Genomic DNA, 23901 nt, shown 5'->3' on the forward strand with positions numbered 1-23901 from the left:
GCCGGGGGCCCCCGAGGCCTGCACTGCTCCCCAGATGGCCTGCTCTTCTTGACGGCTGGTGCTGCATCCTGTGTCCATGTGCTGGATCTTGAGGGACGATCCATTTGTCAACTACCCTGCCACGTGAATAGAACTGGAGCCTTTGTTCCAGAGGATGTGGCCGTGACAGCTTCCGGGCTTGTGGTTGTCAGTGACCTCATCCATGGGGCCGTGTATGCGCTCCGGTACACTTCCCGGGAACCCCAGGGCTGCTGGGTGACTGTAGGCACATTCTTGTCCCCCCGAGGGTTGACTGTGGATGCCTTTGGCCACTTTCTGGTGACAGACTATTTGCCTGGAACTGTGCACAGCTTCATGTTGGGACCAACTTGGGAGACCCTGGCTCCAACCTCCATGCTAGGTCTAGAGGGCCCCTGTTGGGTAGGTCCAGGGCCTGATGGGGGCCTTGCTGTGAGTGAAGAATTTGGGGATGTGCAGCTGTTTGGCAGTGCCCACCAGCCTCTGGGCTCCCTGGGAACCCTGACTGGGCATAGCTTCGGCCAGCCAGCAGGTGTGTGCTCTGACTCGGAGGGTAGCATTATTGTGGCTGATGAGCAGAAGCACCAAGTAACCCTGTTTCCCCGGGTTGGACCACCCATCTGCTTGCAGTTGGAGGGACTAGAGAGGCCCTTGGGTGTAGCCTGTGCTCCCCAGGGCCAACTGGTGGTGGCAGATGCAGGGGACAACTGCATCAAGGTGTACCAGTATCTTGGTGAGATGGCCTCAGGGAAATAGCCCCTTGCTATGACTGGCCAGCCCTGAGTCCTTTACACCATCATGGGAGATAGATGGGCTCCTGGGGGGCTGCTGAGCCTGCTTTGACACCTGGCCTTAGCAGGCCTTCTGATTTCCTCTTGGCACGTGCTCCCGTCTATGAAGCAGCCATGAATCACCACCTCCCCAGAAGGCACTAAACGGAGCCAGCTCCATGTCCCTGTTCAGTATGCCCCTGGCCTTTCATGCCCCAAAACCCAAGGGTCACCCAGTCTCTAGATCTGCTAGCTTGGGTCTCAGGAGGCCTGAGCTTTGAGGTGACACTTGAAGCTACAGATCCTGGGTGCTGAGGCCATCAGCCAGTGCATAGCCAGGCAAGATCTCCTGCCAGGTGCCCCAACCCCTATATCCTAATCAGAGGCAGGCAGGCAGGGTGTGGCTAGGTTGGGCTGGACAGCTTGGGGCAAGGGTGTGGTCTCTTAGTGCCCCCCCACACCCTCAGAGACATCCCCATTCTTGAGCCTCCAGTGACAACTCTGGACCCAGCAGAGGTAAGGGGCAAATTAGAGGGGCAAGTCCTGGAAGGAGCACATGGCAAGGGTTGGGTCTCAAGGTACTCTCCTGGACATGTCCCTTTTGGAAGATGCCTTCAGTTTCTCCTGCAATCCGGGTCCAAACCACTCGAGGGGTTGGGAAGATTCTTGATGGCCTTTCTATTCAAGACAGGAAAACAGTGGCCTTTCCTCCCATATTACAAATGAGATCTGGAAGGGGAGGAAACGGGGGGGGGGGGGGGGGGGCTTACTTAGTAAGAATCCGGGTTTCAGTCCTGACCTTCCCAGTTCTGTGGGAAGGAGCAAGAAAAAAGCATTTGCTTTTGCCCCTTCAGGGTATGGGGTGGCACAACCAGTCTGTCACCTGGACATTGAGATCCGTGGTTATACCACCACATCTGTCTCCCCTCCAGGTTATCCCAGTATGCCCTGATCATTATGTTGTGGGGGATTAATGGACAAAGTATGATCTTTGCGTGTAAGTGGATGCTCAATAAACATTAGTTGCTGCGTTTTTCTCGGACTAGGCGGCCTAATTATGTCGGCGTGCACCCTACCTGCAATGTAGAGAGACAGATGGGAACGCCCGGGACTTAGGGCATGAAGGTGAGAATAAAGCGATCTGGGTCCCTAAAGGCTGGTTTCAACCAGTCTTTCAGGATAGTTAAGGCGGGCGTAGGTTTGAAGGCTGGAGTCGTGCACGCGGAACTCTCGGGCTCAGTTGGTGAACAGCCCGGGCACGATTGGAGAATGGACCGTCGCGCGGCAACGCGCGGAGCCGGCGGAAATGGGGCTGATGTCCCGCGGCGGGCCTGGGGGCCTCGAGCACCTTCGTCCTCCCGGGCCCGCCAGAGGTGGTGCCCAACCCAGTCCCTTCCCTACCACTCGGGGACGCGGCCCAGGGAAGCAGCCGGTGAGCAGTAGTGGGCGGCGGGGCCGGGAGAGCAGGAGAAAATCCCGAGGCAGCGCAGGCCTCTTGGTCCTCAATGCCTGTCTTCAAATACTCTGAAATGGGAGATTAGGAGGCCGGAGTGGAGAGAGCGGCGGCCACTCCGCAGCTGACTTCCAGGCTCGGCGGCACCCGTTGTGGGTCTGGCCTGCAGTCCCGAGCTTGAGGGCGCCGAGCGGCCCCTCCTCCCCTCCAGGCGGGGACTAGCTAGAAGATTCCTGGAGCACCGCGGAGAGGCTCACACTTGTCCTTGACCCCAGTACAGTTTAGTTCGAAAACAGATTTATCACCTCCTTTTGAAATGAAAAAGGAAAGATTCACACAGGCAAGAAAGTGTTTCTGGACAGGTTCTCTTATAGCCCAGATTGACCTCAAAGTCCCAGAATAGCAAAGGATGACCTTGAATTTTTTTCCTTCCTGCCTCCACTTCCCTGTGACGGACGCCCATTGCTATTACCGGGCTTGTGAGGTTTGGGGGACTGAGTACAGGATCTGCAGCAAGCTAGGCAAGCACCCTACCACCTGAATTACATTCCCAGCCAAAAAAGTAGCTTTTATTTTGTTTTTGGTTGTTTTGAACTTGGAGCCAATGTGAACCTTCACAAAGGAGAGTTTCAGCTATGATGTGTCCCTGGCCTCTTCTAACTGGGCCACCCCTCAAGCCTGTCCATGCAGGGGAGGTAGCAGTAGTTCTGTTTCTACTGAAGTCTGACTGGGAGTTCGGCAAAGAGACTTCCTGAGGCCTCTTTTTATTAAACCCATCCGGGAATGGGCTGTTGTAGAACTGGCTTCTTCCTAGCACAGGCAGCTTATCCAGGTGTGGGCTGTTCTTTTAATCTTTAAAGATGTTTGCACTGCCCAGGTTTCTGCCTTCTTTCTCTCTCCAGCCTCTCACCTTCTCTCGTATCGATTGCCTGCTCTTTCATCTTTTGCTGCTGCTGGAATCCCAGCAGCCCAGTGGAAGCACACTTCAGTGGTTCTGGAGGCCGAGCTGGGAGTGAGGGTGGCAATTTGCCCCATAACTACTTTGAGTTCTCCCAGTACCCCACAGATCAGAACACCAACCTCTGCATCTGCCTTTTTCCTTTGACCTGAGATGCTTTTTGTTTTGCTTTGCTTTTTTTTAAAGGTAAACTTTAAGTGAAGCATTCTCTACAGAAAGGATGTGCACAAATTATTTATACAGCTCATTGAATTCACTCGTTGTGAGCAGATTCAAAACTAGCCCCTCCCCAACATCTGTTTATAATCAGACCAAGGGCATTTCTCTCCCCACACTGTTGGAGCATTTTCCCTTGGTTCCTGTGAAGTGTTCCCCAGGAGAGTCAGATGGTATTTGACTGAGCTGGTGTATCTGCAGGGTTGTTCCAGAAAAGCTTAGGCTATGCTGAATTGACCGTTCCCTTTAGAGCTCTCAGCTTTGGCCTGGACTCAGAGCTTATATGAGACCCTAGGTCTAACCCTCAGTTTTAGAAAAACAAAACCTTTTTCTAAGTTGTTTATGCAAGGTCTCTGGGCCGGCTTACATGCTGGGAGGGGAGCAGCTGCACAAGCTGCACAAGCCCTGGGCGTTTGTCTGTGGGATGAGTACCCATCATGTCCAAGGGTTTTGCGTGAACCCTGGACCAGGAACCTTAGGTTCATCACAAGATCTGTGTTTCCTCAGGAAAGGATCCAAAACTGGGGGGTGGGGGGAGAGTTCTTTGCTCAGGATTGCTGTGTCGTTCACACTGGCAAGATGGGGTAGTGTCTAAGAAAAAGCAATTGTACCCCAACCCTGCTAACCACCCAGCAGTTCGGTTTAGCAGGAATGCCTATGAGGACTTCTACAGCCCCCAAATAGCTGCTCTCTTGGCTGCATCTACCAACAGTACTGCCTGGCTGCCAGGATAGAGAGACCACAGCCAGCACTGGAGGCCTAGCTGTGACACGGTGACTCACAGTGAGGTGCTCTTCCGAAATGACCATTTTGATGAGGGCCCGGTCCACCTGAGCCACTGGCAGTCAGAGGGCATGGAGGGAAAGATGCAGGGGCCACAGAATGAAAGATTTGTAGCTGCTGTGGTGGTTCTTGATGTTCATCAAGATCCTGAGAGGCGCTGGGCGGTGGTGGCATACGTCTTTAATTCCAGCACTTGGGAGGCAGAGGCAGGCAGATCTCTGTGAGTTCCAGGACAGCTAGGGCTGTTACAGAAAAACCCTGTCTCGAAAAACAAAAACAAAACAAAGCAAACAAACAAAAAAGATCTTGAGAGGCCAAGAAGGCTGGTGTTTCCTTCAGAGAAAATGTATTGGCATTCTCCATGGAGAGTCCCATCTTGGAGTGTCTGATGGATTCCAGAGGAAGATGAATACTACCCAAAAGTACTTCATGGGGGCAGAAAAGAGAGTAGAGGCAGCTCTGCCACTGAGCTACTTCTGCAGGCCCCCTTTCTTTTGTCTTTGTGGTTTTTGAGACAGGTTTTTCTGTAGCTTTGGAGCCTGTCCTGAAACTTGCTCTGTAGATCAGGCTGGCCTCAAATTCATAGAGATCCACCTGCTTCTGCTTCCCAAGTGCTGGATGGGATTAAAGGCATGCACCACCACTGCCTGACTTGCTTTTTTTCCTTTTTAAGACAGAATTCTCACTACACTGACCTGGTTAGCCTTAATCTGACTCTGTAGACCAGGCAGGTCTTGAATTTACACTCTTCCTGCCTGATTTGTTCTCTGACCCAGGGGCAGGAGGACATGCTCCCTGCTACAGAAGGAGAGGTTCCCTCTGAGTTCTAGGCCCTAGACCCAGTTCTAGGACCAGTGCTGTTTGTGTGCATCTGATTTTCCTGAGCCCCAAACTAGTTTGTTTCATTTGCTTTTATTTTGTTTATTATTATTATTATTATTATTATTAGTGTTATTGAAGATCAAACTCAGAATGTTGGCCATGTTACACAAGCATTCTACCTTTGAAAATCATCCTGAGCTGGAGAGGTGGCTCAGCAGTTAAGAGCACTGGCTGCTTTTCCAGAGGACCTGCGTTTAATTCCCAGCACCCACATGGCAACTCACAACTGTCTCTAACTCCAGGGTTTCTGATACTCTCACACAGACATACATGCAGACAAAACACCAATAAACATAAAATAAAAAATTATATAGAAAGAAAGAAAACTATTCCTTGCCCTCCAAAACAGATTTATTTTTTTTTTAGATTTATTTACTTTATGTGTATGAGGTTTTGCGTGCATCACACGTGTGCCTGGTGCCCATGGATCTGCTAAAAGTGGAGCTATGGATGGTTGTGAGTCACCATATGCGTGTTGGGAATCAAACCAGGTCCTCTGCAAAAGCAACAAGTACTCCTAACCCCTGAGCTAGCTCTTCAGCCCTAGGTTTTAAACTTTTAATTTTTTTTTTAAATATTTATTTATTATGTATACAATAGTCTATCTGTGTGTATGCCGAAGGCCAGAAGAGGGCACCAGATCTCATTACAGATGGTTGTGAGCCACCATGTGGTTGCTGGGAATTGAACTCAGGACCTTTGGAAGAGCAGGCAATGCTCTTAACCACTGAGCCATCTCTCCAGCCCCTAAACTTTTAATTCTTGCTTAAGTAAATCCTGTTTGTTGCTATTTGAGATGATGCCTTATTTTGCATTCCCACGTGCAGACCAGGCTGGCCTTGAACTCATAGTAGTGATCTTCCTGCTCTAGCCGCCTGAGTACAGAAACTAGCTAAGAAACACCCTTTTTTCTGTTTCCTCCTCTTCTTCCTCCTCCTCTTCTCCTCTTTTTAAAGACTGGCCTTGAACTCCAGGTACACCTGCCTCCACCTCTTCACTGCTGGAATTACAGGTGTGCCTAACAGTTGGCTTCTTGTTTGTTAAAGCTAGGATTTGTGTACAAGCTCATACTGTGTGCATTTACATATGAAACGCAGAAGGAATCCTTTCTCTTTAGGTCCTGAAAGACCTCAGGCTCAGTCCCCTTATCAGTGGAATCCATCTGGGAACCTTACTTTGCCATGCTTCAGGCTGCTTGGTTCGGAACATAAGGAGGAAGTAGCTGGCCTCCTGGGTCAGTGCTTGGAAGAGTTCAGTCCCTGTGAGATGCAGAGCCATGACCCAGTCTCTGCCACCGAATCCACAACTGGGCTTTCCCAACCTGTGGCCAGATGAATAAGCCTGGCACAGCATCTAGCAGCCACAGAGTGGCAGTAGCTCTAAACCGACACTCTCTTCTCTTCCAGGGCCCCCGGCATGGTGCTCAAGGCCTTCTTCCCCACGTGCTGTGCCTCGGCAGACAGTGGCCTGCTAGTGGGACGATGGGTCCCGGAGCAGAATAGTGCCGTGATCCTGGCTGTGGTGCACTTTCCCTTCATCCCCATTCAAGTCAAGAAGCTCCTGGCTCAGGTGCAGAAGGCCAGCCAAGTACAAGTGGCTGTGCTAGGCACCTGGTGCCACCGTCAGCAGGAACCCGAGGAGAACCTGGGGCATTTCCTAGAAGGCCTAGGTGCCATCTTCTCCCATGATCCCTGGTTTCAGCTATGCCGGGAGAGGGGTACCAGGTTCTGGAGCTGCAAGGCCACTTACCGTCAGATGTCCACCAATCTGGGCACACCCACTGAAGACCAGGTCATGCTCATCTTCTACGATCAGCGCAAGCTGCTGCTCTCCTGGCTGCATCCCCCAGCAGTACTACCTGGCTGCCAGGATGGAGAGACCACAGCCAGCACAGGAGGCCTAGCTGACATCTTTGACACAGTGGCGCGCAGTGAGGTGCTCTTCCAAAATGACCAGTTTGATGAGGGCCCGGTCCGCCTGAGCCACTGGCAGTCAGACGGCATGGAGGCGAGCATACTTGTGGAGTTGGCGAAGCGGGCTTCGGGGCCTGTCTGCCTGCTGCTGGCTTCTCTGTTGTCCCTGCTCTCTGCAGCTAGTGCTAGCTGGTAGGTACAGCAGACTGGACAGGTAGAGCAAGAAGTTGATCCCCTGAGAATCATGGTCTCTCCCTCCCGTGTGTAGTGACATTGACAGCCAGAGAGTCCATCCTGAGGTGCTTGTTCTGGAAGCCAGTTTTCATCTTACCTTTCCTCCCTTTGCATCTCAGAGGATGTCCTAGTAGAGGCTGTTGTTTCTTTTTTTTTTATTATTTTATTTATTTATTATGTATACAATATTCTGTCTGTGTGTATGCCTGCAGGCCGGAAGAGGGCACCAGACCTCTTTATAGATGGTTGTGAGCCACCATGTGGTTGCCGGGAATTGAACTCAGGACCTTTGGAAGAGCAGGCAATGCTCTTAACCACTGAGCCATCTCTCGGGCCCCCGAGGCTGTTGTTTCTGTGTCACTTCCTGGTCCAGCATTTTCCCCTGGTAGCCTATGATTGTGTGAGGCCCATCAGTTTGGGAATAGAACAAACCACAGATACTTCAGGTGCCTAAAAAAGAAACCTGATGAACACAAAACTGGGTTATTATAGCTTTTAAACAAATTAATATGTATGAATATTTGCCTGCATTTATATATGTGTATTGTGTGTGTCAAGAGAGGGTCAGATCCTCTGGAACTGGAGTTCCAGATTGTTCTGAGCCACCATGTGAGTGCTGGGAATTAAGCCTGCATTTTCTCTATGAGCTCTCCGAGCAAGTGCTCCGGAACACTTCTCTCTTTAACTCTTGGTTTTGTTTATTTGTTTGTTCGTTTTGAGACAGCATCCCAGCTATGTGGCCTTGGCTGGCCAGGAACTCACTAAGTAGACCAGGCTGGCCTCAAACTCTGCCTCTCTTTCTTCCGGGAGTGCTGAGATTAAAGGTCACTATCTGCCCTTCTTGGAGTTGTTTGGCCTGTGAGGACATAGAGCTGCCCACTCCCCTGCTTCTTTGTCCTCCCCACAGCTGGCTTCATCCGCTGATATAGTTCCTCTCTAGGCCGGTCAGTTGTCTGGGATGGTAGTCCTCACCTAGGCTCTCTAGAGATTTAGAGAAGTTCCTAAGTCCTGGGAGTGCTGGGTAGCACCATAGTTTAACTTGTGAATGAGAGCCTGGGGGGCTCTTTCTCTCACAAATGTTCTCTCTTAACTTTCTCTCTCAACTCTGCCTCTCTTTTTGAAATAAGGTAGTTTTTATGTATATCTTAAGCTGGGCACAAATTTGCTATGTAGCCATAGGTGACCTTTAGCTTTTTGCGGGGCCAGTGTGCCCTATGTAGTTATGACTGTCCTGGAACACTTTATGTAGACCAGCCTGGCCTTGAACTCACAGATCCACTTCCCTCTGCCCCCAGAGAGCTGAGATTAAAGGTGCACACCACCACCACCCTGGGCAGGCAGTCTAGCAGCTTAGCTGTCTATTCAGCCTAAGAGGATGTTTTTCTTGGTGCTGCTGCCCATAAGGACCAGCTGGAGTTCTCCCTCAGCACTCTCCTCCCTTTAGATCTTCAATCTGGTGTCTGGCCTGGGGTCCAGCTGACCTTTCCACTTTCCAGGGGCTCTGGGGACCTTGGGATACTTTCCCAGAAAGGAAGCCCTGGGTAACCTATAAGGATACATTTTAGGTTGGAGGAGCTGCTCGGGCTATCTTGATGTATGGTGGAGACTTTGTGGCAACCTTGGAATGAATAAGGTGGAGGTTTTTCTGGGCCCAGGTACCATTACATCAGAGAAGGTCCTAGTTTTCTTTATCCTCTCAGGGGACGCAAGAAAACTGAAGAGATGCTTGTTTATTGACTACAGACAGCAGCCTACCCATCAAGCAAGAGTCAGTGGTTGCTGGGCAGTGGTGGCACATGCCTTTAATCCCTGCACTCAAGAGGCAGAGACACACAGATCTGGCCAGTCTGGTCTACAGAGCAAGTTCCAGGATAGTCTCTAAAAGCTACAGAGAAACCTGTCTCAAAATTATGTTATGATGCTGGTGTACTGGCAAGGCTGTCACTACAGAGTAAAGCTCCTTTACCCTTCTCAACCAGCCCCAATGGTGTCGTGAGCCTGGGCCATGAAGGACTGACTTGGACTCTGGGAGTTTCACATGAGAGGTCACTGTGGTTGGCTATTTGAAAGGGAAGGCTCTGTTGAGGCTGCTCTGTGGAAGTGGGGCCTTTATTTTATTTTTGCATTTTTTATTGATATTTATTAGGCTCTACATTTTTCTCTGTTCCCTTCCCCCAAAGTCCCCATGCTCCCAATTTACTCAGGAGATCTTGTCTTTTTTTACTTTCTACTTCCCATGTAGATTAGATCTATGTAAGTCTCTATTAGTGTCCGCATTGTTGTCTAAGTTCTCTGGGATTGTGGTTTATAGGCTGGCTTTCTTTGTTTTATGTTTAAAAACCACCTGTGAGTGAGTACATGTGATAATTGTCTTTCTGTGTCTGGGTCACCTCACTCAAAATAATGTTTTCTAGCTCCATCTAGCTCCAATTTAAGATATCGTTTTTTTTTTCTGCTGTGTAGTACTCCATTGTGTAAATGTACCACATTTTCCTTATCCATTCTTCGGTCGAGGGGCATGTAGGTTGTTTCCAGGTTCTGGCTATGACAAACAGTGCTGCTATGAACATAGTTGAGTTCATGTCATTGTGGCACAACTGAGCATCCTTTGGCTATATACCCAAAAGTGGTATTATTGGGTCTTGAGGAAGGTTGTTTCCTAATTTTCTGAGAAATCGCCACACTGACACCCAAAGGGGTTGTACCAGCTTGCATTCCCACCAGCAATGCAGAAGGTTTCCCCACAACCTCTCCAGCATAGTTGTCACCAGTGTTTTTGATCTTGGCCATTCTTACAGGTATAAGATGGAATCTCAGAGTTGTTTTGATTTTCATTTCTCTGATGACTAAGGATGTTGAACATTTCCTTAAGTGTCTTTCAACCATTTTAGATTCCTCTGTTGAGAGTTCTCTGTTTAGGTCTGTACTCCATTTTTTTTATTAGATTACGTGATCTTTTGGTGTCCAATTTCTTGAATTCTTTGTATATTTTGGAGATCAGACCTCTATCTGATGTGGGGTTAGTGAAGATCTTTTCCCATTCTGTAGGCTGTTGTTTTGTCTTGTCGACCGTATCCTTTGCTTTACAGAAGCTTTTCAGTTTCAGGAGGTCCCATTTATTAATTGTTTCTCTCAGTGTCTGTGCTGCTGGGGTTCTATTTAGGAAGTGGTTACCTGTGCCAATGTGTTCAAGTGTACTTCCCACTTTCTCTTCTATAAAATTCAGTGTGGCTGGCTTTATGTTGAGGTCTTTGATCCATTTGGACTTGAGTTTTGTGCATGGTGATAGATACGGGTCTATTTTCATTTTTCTACATGCTAATATCCAGTTATGCCAGCACCACTTGTTAAATATACTTTTTTTTCCATTTGATTTTTTTTTCTTCTTTACTGGGTCTTTTTTTGTTTTGTTTTGTTTTGTTTTTTGTTTTTCGAGACAGGTTTTCTCTCTGGCTTTGGAGCCTATCCTGGAACTAGCTCTTGTAGACCAGTCTGGCCTTAAACTCACAGAGATCCACCTGCCTCTGCCTCCCGAGTGCTGGAATTAAAGGCATGCGCCACCACCGCCTGGCTATTTTTTGCTTATTTATGAAAGATCAGGTGTTCAAACATGATTGATATCCAGGTCTTCTATTCTGTTCCATTGGCCCTCCTGTCTGTTCTCGTGCCGACACCAGGCTGTTTTCAGTACTGTAGCTCTGTAGTAGAGTTTGAAGTCAGGGATTGTGATGCCTTCAGAAGTTCTTTTACTGTACAGGATTGTTTTGACTATCCTGGGTTTTTTGCTTTTCCATATGAAGTTGAGTACCATTCTTTTGAGGTCTTTGAAGAATTTTGCTGGTATTTTGATGGACATTGTGTTGAATCTGTAGATTGCTTTTGTTAAGATTGCCATTTTTACTATGTTAATTCTGCCTACCCAAGAGCATGGGATATCTTTCCACTTTCTGGTGTCTTCTTCAATTTCTTTCTTCAAAGATTTAAAGCTCTTGTCATACAAGTCTTCCACTTGTTTGGTTAGAGTTACTCCAAGATATTTTATGCTATTTGTGGCTATTGTGAAGGGTGTTGATTCTCTAATTTCTTCCCCAGCCCTTTTATCATCTGTGTACAGGAGGGCTACTGGTTTTTTTTTTAGTTAATCTTGTATCCTGCTACATTGCTAAAAGTGTTTATGAGTTGTAGAAGTTCCTTGGTAGAATTTTTGGGATCATTTATGTAAATTATCATATCATCAGCATTGAGAGTTTGACGACTTTTTTCCAATTTGTATCCACTTGATCTCCCTTTGATGTCTTATTGCTTTAGTTAGGACCTTAAGAACTATATTGAATAGATATGGAGAGAGTGGACAACCTTGTCTTGTTCCTGATTTCAGTGGAATCTCTGGGAGTTTCAGGAGAGGGGTCTTTAAATCTTCCAAGGTCAAGTCCTGCTCCCTGCACCAAGGTTACACACAGCTCTGAACATCCCAGGAGTCCTTAGGTCCCTCCCGCCTCTGGCAGGGCTCTATGTGGGAATATGGCTCCTGTTGCTACCCTTTGTGCTCCTCCATGCATGTCCTGGCTCACATGGGTGCAGCTCAGGTGCTGTCAAGCACTTCCTCCTTGGCTTAGAGACATCTCTCACTGTGTGAGCATCTGTGGAAACATTTCCATGCCTCCTTTTATTAGGAATTCAGTCTTGCTGGAAAGCCCAGCAGAACCTTGCTGAGCTGGGTTACAATTAGTAGGCCGGGCAAGTCCTAGGTGGGTGGGAGGTGACCTAATCCCCATTTTGGGGCCTTTTTTTTTTTTGAGACAGGGTTTCTCAGGGCTTCTCTGTATCCCTGGCTGTCCTGAAACTTGTTCTATAGACCAGGATGTCTTTGAACTCATAGAGATCCACCTGTTCCTATCTTCCAAGTGCTGGAATTAAAGGCTGGGTAGCTAACGGTAGCTAGGGTTCAGGTTAGAAGCCTCAGCTTAGCTAAAGGAATTTAGGGCATTTCTAGTCCAAGGGTTACAGAGTGACTCCCACATGTGCTGTTTGAGTCATGTTCTTTATTCTGCTGGCTCTGGTTTTACCTCTGCAGCTTCTAGTTCTCTTTTGTTTCAATTCTGTTCCAATTCTCCTTGCTTCTTTTTTCATCTAGTCTAAAAAATACTTTTTTTTTCTTTTGGTTTTTCCTTTTTTTTTTAAAGATTTATTTATTTATTATGTATACAACATTCCTTCCATGCATGTTTGTATGCCAGAAGAGGGCACCAGATCTCATTATAGATGGTTGTGAGCCACCATGTGGTTGCTGGGAATTGAACTCAGGACCTCTGGAAGAGCAATCAGTGCTCTTAACCTCTGAGCCATCTCTCCAGTCCCTCTTTTGGTTTTTCGAGACAGGGTTTCTCTGTGGCTTTGGAGCCTGTCCTGGAACTAGCACTGTAGACCAGGCTGGTCTCGAACTCACAGAGATCCGCCTGCCTCTGCCTCCCGATGCTGGGATTAAAGGCATGCGCCACCACCACCCGGCCAAGTGTAAAGTCTTTAACTTAAGATTCATATACAAAAACCTTTAGTCTAGTTTGAACTTGCTCTGAGGTAAAAATGAGCTAATTGTGTGTAGTTTGTCTGAACTGAGGAGAAATTGTTGTTTTCTGATATGAGTCTAAGTAAAAAGAATAAAACAGGCTTTTAAGTGTCTTACAGTTCTCATGGAACAAATGATCTAGTTATGAAGCATATCCTAGTATATTTTCTATATATCTAAAACATACAACTTAATAGGAAGTCATCTTCCTGTCCATCCACAGATATATGTGCCATAAGATTGAGATGCAGCCCGGCGGTAGTGGCGCACGCCTTTAATCCCAGCACTTGGGAGGCAGAGGCAGGCAGATATCTGTGAGTTCGAGACCAGCCTGGTCTACAGAGCTAGTTCCAGGACAGGCTCCAAAACCACAGAGAAACCCTGTCTTGAAAAACCAAAAAAAAAAAAAAAAGATTGAGATGCAATCATAAGCTGGGTGGTGGTGGCGCACACCTTTAATCCCAGCACTCGGGAGGCAGAGGCAGTGAGTTCGAGGCCAGCCTGGTCTACAAAGCAAGTTCCAGGACAGCCAGGGCTACACAGAGAAACTCTGTCTTGAAAAACAAACAAACAAACAAACAAAAAGACTGAGATGCAATCATGAGATTATACATACATATCATGTGAGATTGCACACTACAGTGCAGGTATTGGGGAGACAACCATAGCTGCTTTAGCAACTGTGAAAGTACAGTCAGGAGCAACAGTTTCCAGAGTTGGTGGTCCTGCAGGCCCTGCCTGGATGGGATTCTCCATTAGAGAATCATTCCTCTGGTGGATTGACATCTGAACACTAGTTATCACCTTCTGTGTACTTGTATACTTCCATGGCCTTTGATAGGTAGCCCTGACCAAGCTGGCCTCAAACTCAGATCTGTCTGTATCCTGAGCTGAAATTAAAGGCATGTGCCACCACTTCTGACTCACTTTTAGCCATTTTGAGACTTACTTTTTTTGTTTTGTTTTGTTTTGTTTTTGTTTTGTTGTTTTGTTTTGTTTTTTCAAGACAGGGTCTCTTTGTGTAACAGCCCTGTCTGGCCTTGAACTCAGAGATCTGCCTGCCTCTGCCTCCCCAGTGCTGGGATTTATGATGTGCGCCACCACCTCCCGGCCTGAGACTCATCTTTGTATTGGCTGGTAGGCCATACATTTCACACCTATGCATCCTTGCTTGGTCATGTTGACTTTCATACTTGCCTTGGCCTTGCTGAGCTTTGGAGTGGAACCAAAGAGCTTAGGCTGAGTGGATCTGGCCCTTTCTCTCTAGAGTGAGGGACCTTGGCTGGAAAACTAAGGAACTGAAGGCTGGAGCTGTCAGTCTCAGCCCTTATATTCTCCCCAGGCTGTGGAAGCTGTGGCCCCTTTCTTTCATCAGAAGCAAGCTCTCCACTTGTGAACAGCTCCGGCACCGACTGAAGCACCTCTCACTCATCTTTAGTACAGAGAAAGCCCAGAGTCCCATGCAGCTAATGAGGTATGGTTTCCTTTCCCAGGAAGGGTAGTATGGCCCAGCCTCTTCTCCACCTCTGCTCTGCATTGTGCCTCCAGCCAGGCCTCTCTTGGGTCACAGGCTGTGTCTAGCTGTCTCTCAGCTGCTTTCCCCCATTTTGCTTCCAGGAAGGCCAACGTGCTGGTTTCTGTGCTGCTGGATGTGGCCCTTGGCCTGCTGCTGCTCTCTTGGCTCCACAGCAATAACCGAATTGGACAGCTGGCCAACGCCCTGGTCCCCGTGGCTGATGTGAGTAGATTTGGATGATACCCAGCATCCTGAGGGTGGGGGATCCTCCTAGGCAGTGCTTCAGCTGCAGGAGCAGCTATTCCCTGTCCTCACCCCAGACACATTCCCTAGGTGCTCTTCTTGAAGGTGGCAGTGTCTGGGGGCCATTTGTGGTTGAGGCTTTCATGGAACCCTTTTCCGTGCTCAGCTGATCTTCCAGATGAAAGGCAGCCTTGGGACACCTCAGTGCTCTGGGCTGTTGTTGGACTGGCCAGACTGCTCTTTCCCTGGAAACAAGAGGCCCAGGCCTGTCCTCTGTGCTCCCAGCGTTCCCATGCATGACATGTGCAGCACATCCATGCTGGTCCCTCCTGCTCTCCTCCACCTCCTTATTTCCACCGAGCCTCAGAACTTTTCAGTTCTCCATCTCATCTTCAGAGCCAAAGCCCTGTCTATCTGTCCTGTGGAAGCCTTCAGGGTCTGCCCATGGGCTCACTCTCTGCTCCATCAGTGCAGCTGTATGCCAGGTCTGTTTGTTGCCAGGCCTGGAGTCTGGAGGCAGCAGTGGGCTCCTCTCAGTTCCTAAATTATGAGTTATATGGAGGTCTTCCCAATAGGAAAGAGAAGCTGGGGTTGGGGCGGAAGGGGTTAGGCTGTTTCCACATTCTGTTTCTTGGCCAGCTTTGTCTGAATCCTTCTTTTTGCAAAATTGCAAAAAAATATATAAAAGCCATAAATATTTAATTAAAAAGTGGAGTCTCTTTCCGCTGCCAGGCTTTTATCCTTTAAATATTAAATAAGTCCTATTTATAAAGAAGGTTATGCTCTTCCCTAGTGTTCCTAAGACTTTTATACAGGGTTGCAAAAGGATTTGGGAAGAACATATAAGATACAGGAGCTACTCCTGTGGCCTCACCTTGGTGACCAAGTAGAGCATCCCTTAGCCTCCTTACTTCCCCCACTATGACCAGTGTGGGCACTCCATCCTGGCAGCCAGGACCAGTTTTCCTGCTTACTGTTGAAGTCCCTCTGCTGTTTATTGCACTTGATTTGTTTTTTTCTCTGAGTGCCCTGCTTTCCAGTGCTCACACTTGCTTCCCTAGACCCTGATAGGCTCACCCGAGGGACTAGCCATTGCTGGGTGGCCTCAACTTCTTGTAGCAAGTGACAAGAAGAGGTCTTTGACTGAGAGCTTCAGTATTCTCAGGCTCCCCTAAGTGGTTTGAATTGAGCCAGGGTCAGTCCAGGTATCACGGGCTTAGGGCCCTATGGTTCCAGGGCTAAAGTAGCAAGATAGTGAGCATAAAGGAAGTTATCAGGATGAGGTAGAAGTTATCAGGATGAGGTAGATGTCCCTGGAAACACATGCCCAAGGAATTTCTTTATGTTGGGAGATGCCTCAGACCAGGATCTTAGGAATCATCTGTGGCCAGGGCTGGGGTCCAGTGGCACTGCTCCTATGCAATGTTAGAAGATATGATTTGCCAGGTGTGGTGGCGCACGCCTTTAATCCTAGCACTCGGGAGGTAGAGGCTGGCAGATCTCTGTGAATAGCCATCCTGGTTTACATACTGAGTTCCAGGACAGCCAGGGCTACATAGTAAGACCTTGCCCCTCCATCCCAGCACACCCACACTAAAAGACATGATTCTGAACCTTGGAAGTAAGGAAGTTTAGGCTGCCTTTGCCCTGCCCCATATAGACTGGCTATGGTGGGAGCCCATTGGACAATCCTCAACCCACCCACCCTCTTACCTCTGTGACCATGTCATCCCTTCCCTGCCCCATGTCTCTGTAGCGCGTGGCTGAGGAGCTCCAGCATCTGCTGCAGTGGCTGATGGGTGCTCCTGCTGGGCTCAAGATGAATCGGGCACTGGATCAGGTGCTAGGCCGCTTTTTCCTGTACCACATCCATCTGTGGATCAGTGAGTGCCTGATGGGCAGGGTTGGGCAGCCCAGCAGGGCACCCTAGCCAGGCCCCATCCCCTCTGCTTCCATTTTCTGGCCTCCCATTTGTATGAAGCCAACTGTGTTGGGCCAGCTGCTCAAGTCAAATTCTGGGGCCAGTGGCTGGGTCTGTGCTCACTTGTGTCCTGAAGTGTTAGGTGTCCATTCTCAGGCACTGGGGCTCCCTGTGCCTTGCTGGGCACTTCTCATGGCTGACCTCCATCCTGCAGGCTATATCCACCTAATGTCCCCCTTTATTGAGCACATCCTGTGGCATGTGGGCCTCTCAGCCTGCCTAGGACTGACTGTTGCCCTGTCCATCCTTTCGGACATCATCGCCCTCCTTACCTTCCACATCTACTGCTTCTATGTCTACGGTGCCAGGTATGTATATGTTCACATGTAGTTTTCTAAGCCGTGGGCACTCAACAGGATCTGAGCAGATGGGTGAGGTGTGGCACAGGCCCCCAGCTGGCCCTCATGAGCCTGTGTCCTACAGGCTGTACTGCCTGAAGATCTATGGCCTCTCCTCTCTCTGGCGTCTGTTCCGGGGGAAGAAGTGGAATGTTCTGCGCCAGCGGGTGGATTCCTGTTCCTATGACCTTGACCAGGTACCTACAGCTTTGAGCCTGCTGACCTGGTCAGGGCAGCTACTTGGACACTATCAGTGACCAGCCTACTGCTATCCTGCAGCTGTCTTCCAGCAGCTGGCCTAGAGGGAGGTACCAGCAGACTTTCCCCAGGTGGACATAGGGCCTGCTTTGGCTTACTCCATTTGCTTACCTAGACCTGCTACACCCATTTTCCTAACCTCCTATTTGCCTGTGTCCCCTGCTGGCTGTTTCCCCACAAGCCACCAGGTCCACAGGATATGTGGACACATCCCTCATGGTAAAGAGAACATCTCCTGACCTTGCTGGCTCAGGAGGCAAAAAAATCCCAACTGCAGTTTAAGGATGGGTGTGTGTGGCCAGTGATGGAGTGGCCTCCCCTGGTCTGGGTCTTGTGATACCAAGTGTGCCGGTCCTTGTTCCCCACAGCTTTTCATTGGGACCTTGCTCTTCACCATCCTGATCTTCTTGCTGCCTACCACCGCTCTGTACTACCTGGTATTCACCCTGGTGAGCCCAGTTCCTCCAACCCTGGGGCCTACAGAACTTAGTCTAGTCAGTGCTGGAGCCAGTCACATAGGGCACTGTTCTGAACTCTAACTATGTGCTGGTCTTAAAGCAGTTGGGGGGGTCCTGTCCTGGGGATGGCTGGCTACAGGGGAGGTCAGGACCCATGGTGGGTAGATGAGATCATAGAAGAGCCCTCCTTTAATGCTGAGCACCAGGGTGGACAGTATGAGATAAGCGACACCCAGGTGGCTCAAGCCCTCCAGGTTTCTGTAAGTGTCAGGAATGTGAATGCACAGTCTCTACTAGGAAGGGGTGCCAGCTGTCCTGCTGCCAGCCCTTTAGTCTCCTTAGGGTGGAGTCTATGCTTTCCCAGGGTTCCTGACCCTCTGGCCACCCTTAGTGAGTGTAGCTCAAGAGTCTGTCGGGCTACTCTCCTCCTAGTCTGTCTAATGTGTGGCTTCAGCCCCAGTTAGTGGCCCTGAATGTCACTTTTGCTACAGCTCCGGCTCCTGGTGATCACTGTGCAGGGCCTAATCCATCTACTTGTGGACCTCATCAACTCCCTGCCTCTATACTCCCTTGGTCTTCGACTCTGCCGACCCTACAGGCTGGCTGGTAAGTTGGGTGCTGGGTCCCTGGCTTCTGACAGATGGTACAACATACCCACAGGCCTTCCACCTGTGCCATGTGTCTCCTGCCTGAATGAATTGTTTATGTGGTGTGGGTGAGCAGAGCAGTGAAGATAAACTTGGCCCTGGGAACATGCGGTCTGCTCTCTCTCCCTAAGAGTAAAGTTCAGAGACACAAAGACCCAAGGCCTCATCCTTCCCATGGTTTGGAAGGCTTGTTGCAGGGTCTGTGCTCAGAGAGTCTGTCTCCATGTAGTTATAGGCTATGCGTCTGCTCTTTGATGATCCTCGCCCTTGGAAGCAGGCCAGGATGAGGGCTGCTGCACTGTGAGAGGATCACCCTGTACTGCCTGTAATCATCACCTAGTACCCAAGCTGTCCTCTAAATCACTGCGTTCTGATTCCAGAATCCTTGAGGGAAATCTAGCTCTTTTAGGCATGAGGTTTAGGCATGATAACCCATTTATCTCTGGGACTTTGGACACAGCAGGGCCTTGGGATGACCTGGTATAGCCAATGTTCAGCACTTGGGATGACCTGGTATAGCCAATGTTCAGCACTTGGGATCACCTGGCATAGCCAATGTTCAGCACTTGGGATTACCTGGTATAGCCAATGTTCAGCACTTGGGATCACCTGGTATAGCCAATGTTCAGCACTTGGGATCACCTGGTATAGCCAATGTTCAGCACTTGGGATCACCTGGTATAGCCAATGTTCAGCACTTGGGATCACCTGACATAGCCAATGTTCAGCACTTGGGATTACCTGGTATAGCCAATGTTCAGCACTTGGGATCACCTGGCATAGCCAATGTTCAGCACTGTTTGAGGTGATTTCTAAGGTGACCAGTGTGCTCATTTGACTCTTCCAGCCATCTCAGAACCATTCGATAGGGACATGCAGGTTCCTTGGCTTCGAACCCATATCTAGGTCTGCCTGCAAGCATCTTTGTGCTGCTGAATGCCTATAAAACATTTTGAAAACAACCTTCTAGCTAATTTCTCCGTTAGCTTCAGGAGGCCCAGGCGAGAGACTTATTTGCAATGTTGCATACGTGCCCTATGCATCTACTTCTTTACCTGAGACACAAACACAGGTGGGCCACAATAGACCCAGACCCAGCCTGGAATGCAGGGCCTTCTCCCTAGCCTGAGCCAATAGCTTGGGCAGGGTAGTTAACTTTGCTTAGCAGGCCATGGTTTTGTCCCTTCTCATATCACTGGCTTCAAGGAAGCTTCATTTCCTGCTTTTTTGTTTTCTAGACAGGGTTTCTCTGTGTAGCCCTGGCTGTCCTGGAACTCACTCTGTAGTAGACCCCATTGGCCTTGAATTGAACTCAGAGCTCTGCCTGTTTTTTTGCCTCTTGAGTGCTGGGATTAAAGGAGTGCATCACTGTTGCCTGTCTATTTCCTGCTCTTTCTTAAGAACTTTCTTCCTGGGGCTGGAGAGATGGCTCAGAGGTTAAGAGCACTGACTGCTCTTCCAGAGGTCCTGAGTTCAATTCCCAGCAACCACATGGTGCCTCACAACCATCTGTAATGAGATCTGGTGTCCTCTTCTGGCCTGTAGGCATACATGCAGGTATAACACTGTCTACATAATAAATAAATAAATCTAAAAAACAAAACAACACAAAAAAACATAATGAAATTTAAAAAAAAAAGAACTTTGTTCCTGGGCATTTCCTAGACTGGGAGACCAAACTAAAAGCCAGGGGTGCTGTGGGTCCCCACATCAGCCAGACTTAGAAACTTGAAGTCAGTAAGACACTGAATCATTAATAGGACATCTGCTACCCAGCCAAGAGGCAGATGGGAAAGGTGGAGAAGACAACCATGTGTGCTTAGACAGACCTGCTGCCACCTGGGTGGGCTCAGAGGGGCTTTTATTGTAGAAATTGCCATCTCAATAGCCTCTGCTAACTCACAATGGGACAATGAGGCTAACTGGGGGTGGACATTTGCTACCTTCTTTCCTAAGTACCTTGCTTTCCTTATAGCTGGTGTGAAATTCAGAGTTCTGGAACAGGAGGCAGGCAGGCCCCTGCGCCTCCTGATGCAGGTAAGAACTCCTGCCCTTCACTGCTGCTCAGACCTGGGACTCCCCCCCACCACCACAATGTTCTGCCTATGTTCTGGGACAGCTGGGGTCAGCTGGTGTGATGCTTTGGTGGTATATCAGCCAGAGGTCAGAGACAGAAGGGCCCAGTGGGGCTAAGGGGTAGACATCTGAGTATTATAACTCACTGTGTCTAGAGCTTCCCCCTCAGGGTTGTGGGACACATATTGTGGTCTACATAGTTGACATTGATATCTAGTCTGGCCTGTGAGTGGGGTCCCATTGTGCTCAAGGTTGTGAGAAGCAGAAATGGCTTAGCAAAGGCCTCAGGACAAACAGTCACTTCCTGTTGGACTTGAACCTCTGGCTCTTTCATTGTTTAAGTCTTGGGTCTTGTTCCCAGTGGGAGGGAGCAGAATGAGTTTTGGGGTGGCTAACCAGGTGCTGAATTGTATTTTGGTCCTAGTCCTAGTCCAAGTGTCATGTCTCTCAGATGCTGAAGCATCTGCAAGGTCACCCTTCCCAGCTCCCAGACGGAGTAGATCCTAGCATAGTGCATTACTGCCCAAAAGGGACGTGGAGCTCCCCATCACCATCCCTTTCTCGGGGAAGCAGTGCTATGTGGCCCGCTTCTCTGCTGGTCAGCTTAGCTATCTCACAGGCAGAGGTTTGTCAGGGCCTAGCTGGCCTTGCTCTATAATTGCCTAGCCGAAGATTCCCCAGAGAGGCAGTCAGACCCAGGATGCCAACCCTCAAGACCTTCCCCTATAGACACAGCTGAAGCACCCATGACCACCCACCCTACTAATAATTACCCTTTCCTTGCAGATAAACCCCTTGCCCTATAGCCATGTGGTGCACACCTATCGCCTGCCTAGCTCTGGCTGCCATCCCAAGCACTCCTGGGGTTCCCTGTGCCGAAAGCTGTTCTTCGGAGAGCTCATCTACCCCTGGAGGCAGAGAGAGGACAAACAGGACTGAGGATCTGAACACAGCATACCCATAGCGACTACACAACCATCGCGCTTCCTCTCTGCCAGGATAGCACTGACCATGGGTGGTTTATCTCAGGTCCTACATGGTCCAACCAGACACTGTGTACTGAATGTAGGCAGGCCTCATCTTTGAGTTACTACTCTAGCTCTCAGGCCCTGTCAGCTCCATTCCTGCACGCCATCTCTAGCACAGTGGTTCTCAACCTTCCTAATGCTGTGACCCTTTAATACAGTTCTTCGTGTTACGATGACACCCAGACTTACATTTTCATTACTACTTCATAATTGTAATCTTGTACTGTTATGAATTGTAATGTAAATATCTGTGTTTTCCTATGGTCTTAGGGAACCCCTATGAAAGGAGTTGCAACCCACAGGTTGAGAACCACTGCACTAGCATCACCTATGATCCCCCTGTTTGTTATGGTCATTGCGTCATTGCACTGAGCCTGCTTCCTAGGAGGGCTCAGACTCTGGATATGCTGGCAGGTTTCCTTGACTGCTTTAGTGGGTGGGACCACTCCTGGGGTACCTGGTGCACTCCAGAAGCCTCAACAGAATATTCCTATCTGGGGAACTGAGGCAGCTCCTGATCCCCTGCCCCAGCAAACTAATCCCTCACTCTGTGCTTCACTGGGTTTGCTTGTTGCTGCTCCCTGGAGATCACTTTGTGAAGGTGCTGCTAATTGGCCACTGGGTGCCCTTTGCTTGAAGTCAGACCATGTGGGGTAATTGGGTACCTGCCCACCTGGCTGCTCTGCTCTTGCTGAGTGCCCCATGGGGATAGACCCTTTGGCAAAATATTTTCTTCTCTCATTGACTCCTTACAGGACCAGACAGCTCCCATCTGGACAGGCACTTTTGTGGCTCAGTGTGTGAATGACCTTGGGGAGGTGGAATGGCCAGGGTTTCCTGCCACTTAGTAGGATCCCATGTGAACTAGTCCCTAGGGGGCAGGAAGGTGCAGCCAGCCCTGCCTGTCTCTCGGGCATTCAGGACTATCTACATTGGTTCGTCTGTGCCTGCTTCCCTTTGCTCTAGGCCACAGCAACCCTTAAGCACCCAATGGAGGGTTGGTGAAGATGGATCCTGACCCTGTGGTGACAATAAAAACCTCTCATGAATTTGGAATATCAGCTCAGGTGTGATTCAAGTCTGGCCAGGCTCTAGGTGGGTGGGCTGGATGGAGCATTGTCTCCATGACGACCACCATCATTTCCTGCTCGAAGTTCCTCCAATGACTGCTGGGTGTCTGTGCAGCCGTAAGCCCTTGAAGACATCTTAGATCGATTAACAAACCTAGGGCCTCACCCTGGTTCCAGCGGCAGGCATACAGTCTGGTGGAGAAGGGGTGTCAGGGATGTGGGGTGTCTACTCGGAGCTCTGAGCATGTGAATTCCATACATGGCAGAGTACTGACCTGGACTGACAGAGTTTCTCTATGTAGCACTGGCTGTCCCAGAACTTGCTGTGTAGACCAGGCTGACTTCAAACTAAAAGATCTGCCTGCCTCTGCCTCCCGAGTGCTGGGATTGAAGGCGTGCACCACCACCACCCAATATGAACTAACAATACCATCTGCATGCAGTCTTGAGATGACTCCAGGCCTGGTTATGCAGAGGAAGCCCTCCTAGTCTGGGGCTCCACAAAGGAGCAGTAGAGGCCAGCTGGGAAGTGCCAAAGGGCCCTGTAGTCATGCACCCATCCAGAGCTCACTGAAAGTGGTGTCTGTCATCTGTGATCCTGGAGGTCACACTTTATGTAGGCCCCCACAGCTGTCTTGCCTTGGACCTGGGCTGCTTGATAACCCTTTGGGGTCCATCTGTACACAGGTGGCCATTTCCTGTATATGCATCCCTTCCCACTCTGCCTGGCCACCCTGACATCCTTTAGCTGCCTGTGTTCACCCCTTCACCCCTGGACTTCCATTAGGAGAAGGTGCTGAGCTCAGCCCAGCTGGCCCTTGTGCAGCCCTGTCATGAGATTTGCCTGGCAGCTGTCATTCTGTGCAGCAGAATACTGGGCTGTCTGCCCTTCTGGGGACCAGTCAGGACCTGGCACCAGAGCTGGCTGAAAGAACACTGGCATTGGAGCCACAAGAGTTGATTTTTGCAGAGAGCTGTGTCTGTGGAGGTTTTCTGATTATTCTCAGATATAGCTCATGCATTTGTAACAACAAGGATTGTTGTCTCTGTGGGCATTACCTTGGTAGACAGGTGCCTAGTGCTGTCAGACCGGGTGGCTTTTCCCGGGAGCTGCCAGGGTTCCTATCACAAGCTGCCTTCCTTTGTAACTAGAAGCTTTGAAATCGGCTCTCCTAGAAGATGCAGATTTTTGATTGTGTGAATGGGTGCTATTGAAATTTGATCCACTTACTAACTCTACCTAGGCCTGGAGCTTGATGTGTAGATCAGATTAGCCTCATGAATTTGCCTGTCTCCCAAATACTGGGATTAAGATTTGTGTCACCATGCCTGACTTTACCCGGTGTAACTAAAAGCTTGTCTACAGATATGTGGGACACGAAAATGGCCTGCCCTCCTCATTCTTTCTCTACTAACTGCAATGTCCATCCAGGTGTCTGAATCTGTCTACTATGAGAGGCTTGTGTGGCCGCTCCTTGCTGCTAAGCTAAGGC

At 49.3% G+C, this 23901-nt stretch overlaps 1 protein-coding gene across 3 annotated transcripts; it reads left to right on the forward strand.

Moving 5' to 3' along the window:
* The first annotated feature begins 1283 nt into the window (after window positions 1-1283).
* Window positions 1284-23691, forward strand: Pigq (phosphatidylinositol glycan anchor biosynthesis class Q). Of its 3 annotated transcripts, none has more exons than XM_075941444.1 (11): window positions 1284-1304; window positions 6487-7185; window positions 14136-14267; window positions 14411-14531; window positions 16309-16435; window positions 16688-16841; window positions 16957-17068; window positions 17498-17578; window positions 18079-18193; window positions 20210-20271; window positions 21097-22394. In XM_075941444.1, the coding sequence occupies exons 2-11, from the start codon at window positions 6497-6499 to the stop codon at window positions 21247-21249; spliced, it is 1746 nt and encodes a 581-aa protein (XP_075797559.1). In that variant the 5' UTR covers window positions 1284-1304; window positions 6487-6496; the 3' UTR covers window positions 21250-22394. The 3 variants fall into 3 exon arrangements, with proteins under 3 accessions (XP_075797559.1, XP_075797560.1, XP_075797558.1); XM_075941445.1 differs by lacking the exon at window positions 1284-1304 and adding an exon at window positions 1864-1913; XM_075941443.1 differs by lacking the exon at window positions 1284-1304 and adding an exon at window positions 2053-2220 and having other exon boundaries at window positions 21097-23691.
* The last annotated feature ends 210 nt before the right edge of the window (window positions 23692-23901 follow it).

Source organism: Microtus pennsylvanicus, chromosome 11 (assembly GCF_037038515.1).
Source record: "Microtus pennsylvanicus isolate mMicPen1 chromosome 11, mMicPen1.hap1, whole genome shotgun sequence".
NCBI lineage: Eukaryota > Metazoa > Chordata > Mammalia > Rodentia > Cricetidae > Microtus > Microtus pennsylvanicus.